Source organism: Gavialis gangeticus, unplaced genomic scaffold (genome assembly GCF_001723915.1).
Source record: "Gavialis gangeticus isolate Ggan-Ray unplaced genomic scaffold, GavGan_comp1, whole genome shotgun sequence".
Classification (NCBI taxonomy): Eukaryota; Metazoa; Chordata; order Crocodylia; family Gavialidae; genus Gavialis; species Gavialis gangeticus.
The window spans coordinates 65770854-65777868 of NW_017728992.1; the positions used below are offsets into that span (position 1 = coordinate 65770854).

At 43.8% G+C, this 7015-nt stretch overlaps 1 protein-coding gene and 1 long non-coding RNA gene across 3 annotated transcripts in view; one reads left to right on the forward strand and one right to left on the reverse strand.

Moving 5' to 3' along the window:
• The window catches only part of DCDC2 (doublecortin domain containing 2), a 122770-nt gene extending 115774 nt beyond the window's left edge, over positions 1-6996 (reverse strand). Inside the window, 2 exon segments of the mRNA XM_019523640.1 lie at positions 4135-4494; positions 5497-6996. Of these exon segments, the coding sequence (XP_019379185.1) occupies positions 4135-4494; positions 5497-5531 (395 nt within the window). The 5' untranslated portion in view covers positions 5532-6996.
• The window catches only part of LOC109302138, a 4614-nt gene continuing 2405 nt past the window's right edge, over positions 4807-7015 (forward strand). Inside the window, exon 1 of one of the 2 annotated variants that reach the window (XR_002098716.1) lies at positions 4807-5256. This is a non-coding gene — a long non-coding RNA (uncharacterized LOC109302138). The other variant, XR_002098717.1, reaches the window with a different exon arrangement.

Consider the following 7015-nt stretch of genomic DNA (forward strand, 5'->3'; position numbering starts at 1 on the left):
AGATGATCTGCTCAGGTCCCTTCCGACCCTAGAAACTATGAAACTATGAAAAGATGTAGGAAGAGTCACCAGCTAGATTCAGGACCCAATGAAAAGTACAGACCTTTGCAAATCCATTGGTAAGGAACAGGCTTAAGGCACTACATTTACATTTATGAAGGCTAGTAAAAGGTTTGGCTAAATAGGCATCAGAAAAGATAAAAATGTAGATACATCTAAATATTACTGCTCTTTTTTAAAATACACTACTTCTTATAGAGTTCTGCATGCTTGAGGGTATACTGTCACTCGTACTTTCTTGAAAGGCAGTAGGTGGTGAACCCACTGGTGTCCTGCAGCTTTTATTTCATCTTCATAGACATTTTGTCCCCAACTGCCTTCCAAGAAAGTGAAAACTAAATAAACCCTCAAACATGAGAAATTCTAGAACTATAAACTTGGTTTGCACTCCTCTACCAAAGCACCTAAACTGACTTAACTCTATCCTGTTAGCAATACTCCTAAAACTAAGACAGATGTGGGGCTTCCCAAGATAGTCAGGCACCTGGATCTGGAGCTACATCAAGATTTAGCTGGAACTCTTTCAACTGGAAAGCTGAGAAACATCTGCAGCTTTCAGTGCAGTGTCTACTCCAAAGCACTTTTTGCTGAGAATTGCTGCTCCCTCTGGAATAGAGTTCAATGAACAGCTTCTCCCATCATATTCTTTTTTGTGGGGGAGGGAGGAATCCCAAATGTAGGTGACCAGAGTTTGGTGTAAATCTCCCATCAGCACTTTTTGCCTGAAAGCCATGATTCAGACATAGTCCACCAGGAATATTATGTCCCAGCAGTGGCTGGGATATGACATATCTGCTTCAGGAAATAGATGCCTCAAAAAACTACCAAAGGGCTAGAACAAAAATGCCAAAAACAAAGATCAGTCTCTAATAAGGAGGATAGAGGCTGGAGTCTGAGTAAAACTCTTGAGCTCAGTAGATACAGAAATGCACAGCCTACTTACTTAAAATAAGCAGGTAATCCAAATGGTTTGGACTTGGCTGGGTTATCCAATCCAATCATGAAACTGAAAGGGTAGCTACAGTGGCTCTCTTGCTAGGAACTTCTTCACTAAGCACAGTCAAGAAGTGAAAGGGATAGTCACAGGACAGTGATTGAAGATACAGGGATATGTCTGAGCACCAGAAGTGGGGATTCGCTCACGTGCCTGAATAAAGCCACAGTGGTTAGGGGCCAAAAATCTTTGCTTGGGTAGCCTCCTATTAAGCAGCCGAGACTGAGGCATGGGAATTCTACAGAGATGCTAGACCTAGACTTTTGTTTCTTCTGTAGTCATGTGCAACTGTGCTAAAGTACGCACAACCCAATACTTCACAAGCTTACACATAGGGAATTAGAGGACTTGCGATCTTTAGTATTTTCTTTATGACAGCAAGCACTTTTCCTCTTCTTGTTACAATGGCTTTCTTGTACAGATGGATTTTTTTTAAGGTGCTCAAGACTGGCCTAATTCTGCTCCTATTAAATTCCATTAGACTTCAGTATGAGCTAAACCAGCTGAGGGCTTTTATTGTACCAGTTTAAAATAGATGTTCCATTGTTTTCTTTGAATGACTACTCTTAGAAGTAACAGACACAATGATGGTATTAAATTACAGAACTTGGGGTGGGGCCCAGAAGGGAAATTAGCCACTTAAACATATGATTCTGTGATGTCTGAAAGAAAATTCTCTTTCCTAGTCCCAGATGTCTGGGTGAAAACTGGCCAAATGTGTTGTATTGGAAGCAGAAAATCCTTAACTCACTTCTGCCTTCTGCTTGTCAGGTTCCCACATTTCCTTTCCACATGGTTTCATCCCAAAGTCCACCTTAACTCAGTATTACTCTATCATAATGACTAATGTCAAACCTAATATTATTATTACAACACATACTGAGCCTGATTTTTTATCAGTTATACCCATATAAAATAAGACTAATTCTGCTTAATTACTAAAGGATGCAAGATAGGAATCATGTTTTTATTACAGTAGTTTTTGTTCTCTCAGTCTAGAATTGGTTCTCTCTAATCTGTGAAGAACATACCTATTCCCCCTCCCTCCTTGACCTCTTTCAAATGCTTCCAAAATATCCACTCTTAAAAACAGCCTTTCCTGTGTTTCTTCCCCTCTTTGCAAGTAGTTCTCACATCTTCTCTATCAGTGATAGGCTATTGCTACCTGCCATTCCATGCCCTAGCTTGCCTTTATCTTCTCCTCTCCTACAAATTGTAAACTCTTCCACAGTGCGTTGGCAATGTTTATAAAGTACTGTGTAAATGTATAGCACTATATCACCTCTTAACAGTAAACAAACCCAGTGATTTTGAAAGTAGAGGTGGAAAGTTCTTCAAGTCATCCAGTCTACCTTCCTGCCAAGTGCAGAACTGCACTCTAAAGTCATTTCTCTACCCTGATATAAAAATGAATTTGCCCAAATTTTATCAGCCCTTACATAAAAAAAATTGGTTTTGTTGGGCACTTTTGTCTTAAAGCTTTCTTCACTTAAGATGCTTATGCCATAACTGTATACCCAAGACAGTAAAAAATAAAATACAATGTGTGTGTTATAACAGATGAACATTTTTCTTACTTTCCAAAATATGCACCTTTTCCCAGATTTCATGAGAAATCCAGGCAGCCTAATTTTTGCAGACACTAGCTATGCATACCAGTGATATGCACTTACCTGCTTTTATCCCGTTAGGGGACCATAAAACACGTTTAGAAAGGTGGAATGTGATCTGCTGACAGTAACCTAACTACACACCAACTTCAAGCTATTCATATGGCAACTGTAAGACAGTAAAAAGGTAGAGTAAATCTCTTTTTCAAGTTCAACATTAAATCTGGATTGGGAGAGAGTAGATAGGGAAGGGAATAAAGAGGTGTTTATTTAGCCTGTCATTTACTAGGAGCTCATCCTCTACCATTGAAATTTAAGCTTTGTGATGGTGCAGGAACAAAACTGGCAAGATTACTGATGAAGAGAATGGAGACCCTGTTCAGCATTATAGGGCTTCATCCTGCCACATGCTGAGCACTCCTGGGAGCTACTGAGACCCCTAGCTCTGCACTCAACACTTCACACAGTGAAGCCTACAGGGAGCAAGGCTCAGAAGATCTGAGCTTTTATACATTCCTTTTCTCCCACAGAAGGAACTCGCAGTGCTTCTCCTGAGCTGTGTCTTTAAGCAACTCAAAGAAAAAATGCAAAGACTGAATGAAACAGAAAATTGAAAGGGCCAAGATTATGAAATTCAGTAACAAAAAATAAGAACCACCACTAACCTCATCATATTCAGAGCAAAATGGAAAATCTGCCGTTTTACCCAGGCTTTCCCACAATGTTCTCACAGAGTCACTCATTGCAAAATTACCCAACAAAAACCAACCTTAGACCTTCTGGATTTTTTTCTTTTTTCTTTGGGTGGGGGGATGGGGTTATTTTAAAGAGATGTACCAGCTTGGAGTGCACAGGAGAAGAAGGATGGATGACTAGACAGAGTTAGAGCGACAGAACTTTTTAAATAAAAAAAAAGTAAGCAAGAAACAAAATTGTTTCTAAGGTTGGATCTTTGCAACTCCTCTTTTGGGCTCATCCAACTTTACCATAAACCTTTCAGCGCTCTGCTGTTCTGGAGCTTCTTCCCCAAATTCTGTTGGGCATCAATATCCAAGATACCAGTGGATACCATTCACTTAAAAAAGTTACATTCTACCAACATGCTAGACTGGTGTATCCCTATGGCCTAAGGACAGTCTCTGATGCTGGTAAAATGCCAAGAGAGATGGCACCAAATGAATATGTACTAGAATGATAATAATATCACCCTGTTAGAAGGCCACCATGATGGCAAGGACTGAAGGTGATAGGGAAGACTTCTAAGCTGAGTTAAAGTTTCTCTGTCACTGGTACTTAGAGTTTAAGCTCTTTGGAACAGGGGCTGTCTTTTAGTTCCATGTTTCTACAGGTCCTAACACAGGGGGTGTCCCAATCCATGGCTGGGGCTCCTATGCACTGCCACAATAAAACAAATAAATAAGTAATACTACTGTAGTTATTCACATTTCATTTCATTTTTAAATCACTCACTTGAGTTTCTTGAAGGCCTCCCTCCCGCCAGCCACATAGTGCTCTCCACTCTGGAGCTCCTCCAGCTGCCGGATGCGATGCCCACCGCGCGGGGTGTAGATGTTCCGCACAGCCCCAAAAGGTGCTTTCACCCCACCCGTCACCTCTTTCAGGAAGACCTCAAAGTTGGACACCTTCTTCTCGCTGATGACTATGCGACGGCCCGGGAAGAAAGGGTCCCCATTTCGATACACTAGCACGCTCTTCACCATCGGTTGTGACAGGCACGACGGCTTTGTGCTGGGGCTACTCATGTTCAGTTGCCTCACTCCTCTGGCTGCTGCTACACAGTCAGCACTGCCCACCAGGCACTGTCCACACCTGTTTGTTCAACAAGAATGTTCCTGTCTCACCGTCTGTCTCACACTCTGTCAAATACCTGTGATGCATGAACTGTGCACACTCACGACAAAACCTGCAGCAAGGACCACCTCCAACAGGCAAATGCCTCTGTCAAGCAACCGGGGAGAGATTAGAACCTCCCTAAGGTTTCCAGTACAAGTCTGTTCAGCCTTTGCAGAGAAACCTCTGCTAGGCAACCAATTCTTGCTGCTCCCTGGAGCATGGGGAAGTTAACACAGATTACACTAAAACATGCAACCTCTCCCCTCTCCCCCCCGCTATCCCATGTATATATACACATCCTAAGCAGATAAAGGTGATTGGACATAGCAAGAAACCAATAGTCCTCCCAGGAAGTGTATAATGTGGCTTTGCAGACAGTGAGAACCCTTAATGGTCTTTCTTCCACAAGTGGTTTTACTCTGCTGCTCGGGAAACTTTATCCTGCTTCTCCTCTTCCCTCCCCTCTCCACCTTAAAGGGGAAAAAAAAAAAAAAAATCAGTTAAGGGAGAAAGCCTGCCAGACTGCAATAAACTGAACAGACTAAGGCAACCACTGAAGAAGCACCCATCAAATCAGAGCCAGGCAAATAATGGGGGAGGGGGGTCCATAAATATTGTCTTTGGGGGGAAAAAAACTTCATGAAATGCCTTTCATCTAATCCTAACCAATGGTGGGAGAAGAGAGAGAGAGTGTCAGCAAAACAGCAGAAGGCTTCCCGAAAAAGTTACTTGTACTTGGTGAGTTTTATTTGCAAGATATATGGATTTCTCTTTCAGGCCTCCCACAGTGTCTCTTCTCCCCCCCACCCCACACACCCTCCCCTGCCCTGTATAGGCACAGAGTCCCAGCAGCACAAAGTGCATCATTTGAATGCCAAGAGCCTGGCAGAGGGAAGAGAGAAGCCAGGGCATGCAGAGGACAAAGGCAATTTGAGTGAGGAGCAGATCGAGGTGAGGAAGGAGAATAGGGGACAGCACCTGAGCTGGGGGAGGGTCCCCACTTCTCCTCTCATTCAGGGTGCTCTCCCCACCCAGGATTAGCACTGAGCAGCCGGGTGCTGCACGGCACTGCTGCACAGCTGGCACTGCTGCTGGGCGTGCGTCTGATGCTCTGATGCAGCGGTCCCCTGAGTGAGGAGGACGCCCAAGCGGGGGCAGTTGGTTCTCGCTGCTGCTCAAGGAGCTTTGGCCCAGGGGATGGGGGGGAATGTTGTTATTTTCCACTGTTTCCATAGCAACGTGCTGCAGGGAATGCACAGCAGCAAAGAGCCCTGCCGCAGCCCCCAAGGGAAGGAGAGCCACTGGCTGGGGGGAGAGCGAGCGCCCAAAAAGGAGGCAGAGAGGGAGAGTGGGGGCTCGTGCGCACTTGAGGCTGAAGGAGGGACGAGCTTGCACAGGGCTCCACTTCATGAAGCCATTTCAAGTCACCACCTGTCCTGCATGACACTGTGCAATGCCATTTTTCTGGGGACTCTAAAATGTACTTACTCATACCTGGTTAGTTAAATAAATAACATCGCCTCCCCTGTCAAATGCTCCTCAATCACCAGGAGCTCTGTAGTGACAGAGGTGAAGGCTCCTTGTACCCCTGCCTTGGCACAGCTGCACAAGAACCAAGTTCTCCCCATCCCTCTTTCTGATTGTGGCCCATGCTGAAGAAATTCCCTGGACAGAAAGTATTTTGCAAATAGTAGTTCAGACGTCCAATATACACCGCACAAGAAAATCCTCTGACAGCATTTTCCTTATGAAGATGCTTCGAATTTACTGTGACAACTGACCTTCAAATATCTGCTCCCCAACACATGGCTGTTGGCGACATGGCTCCCTGGTGTGAGATGTATATTTTCATTAAGATTGTTTGGTCCAAAGTAGGACAGTCTCTCTATTTGGGTTCGGCTGAGCTGTTCAGGAGCCGGCCAGCAGCAGCTGGCCTCAGAGCTAGTCTGTCTTATACTCAGCTGCTCATTCCCCCAGGAGCCTGCTTCGGTCACCAGGAATAACTGGAGCATAGAGATGTCCCTTTCCCTACAGCTACATCCCATATGCTAGGGGTTGACAGACATGGAGAATGGCTTAGAACTGACACACCACCTCCAGGCTACCCAGGGATTTGGCTTACGCAGGAAGAATTTCCACCTGGTCAAATCTGCAAGTTTTCTTGTCTCTCTCGCACTGGTATCACAGTAGACCAGAGGATGGGACTCAGTGTCTAAAAGAAAAGAGACATACAATATAAAATATTGCTGTCTGGTCTCATTTCAAAAGAAATAGGTCTTCAGCAGGAAGTTGGTTCATTATAAAAAAAGAGAGGATTAATCAGTTAGTGACCAATCATATTGTAATCACTCTCTGAAGTTAATGAGCCTACTTCTCTGAGCAAAGGCTATCTGGACCTTCAAGTTTGTACAGAAATCAAAGATATGAAGTGCCATGTAATTGCTAAGTATTATCAATAGGCTTTTCAAAGAGGTAAAAAAAAAAAAAAAAAAAAAAA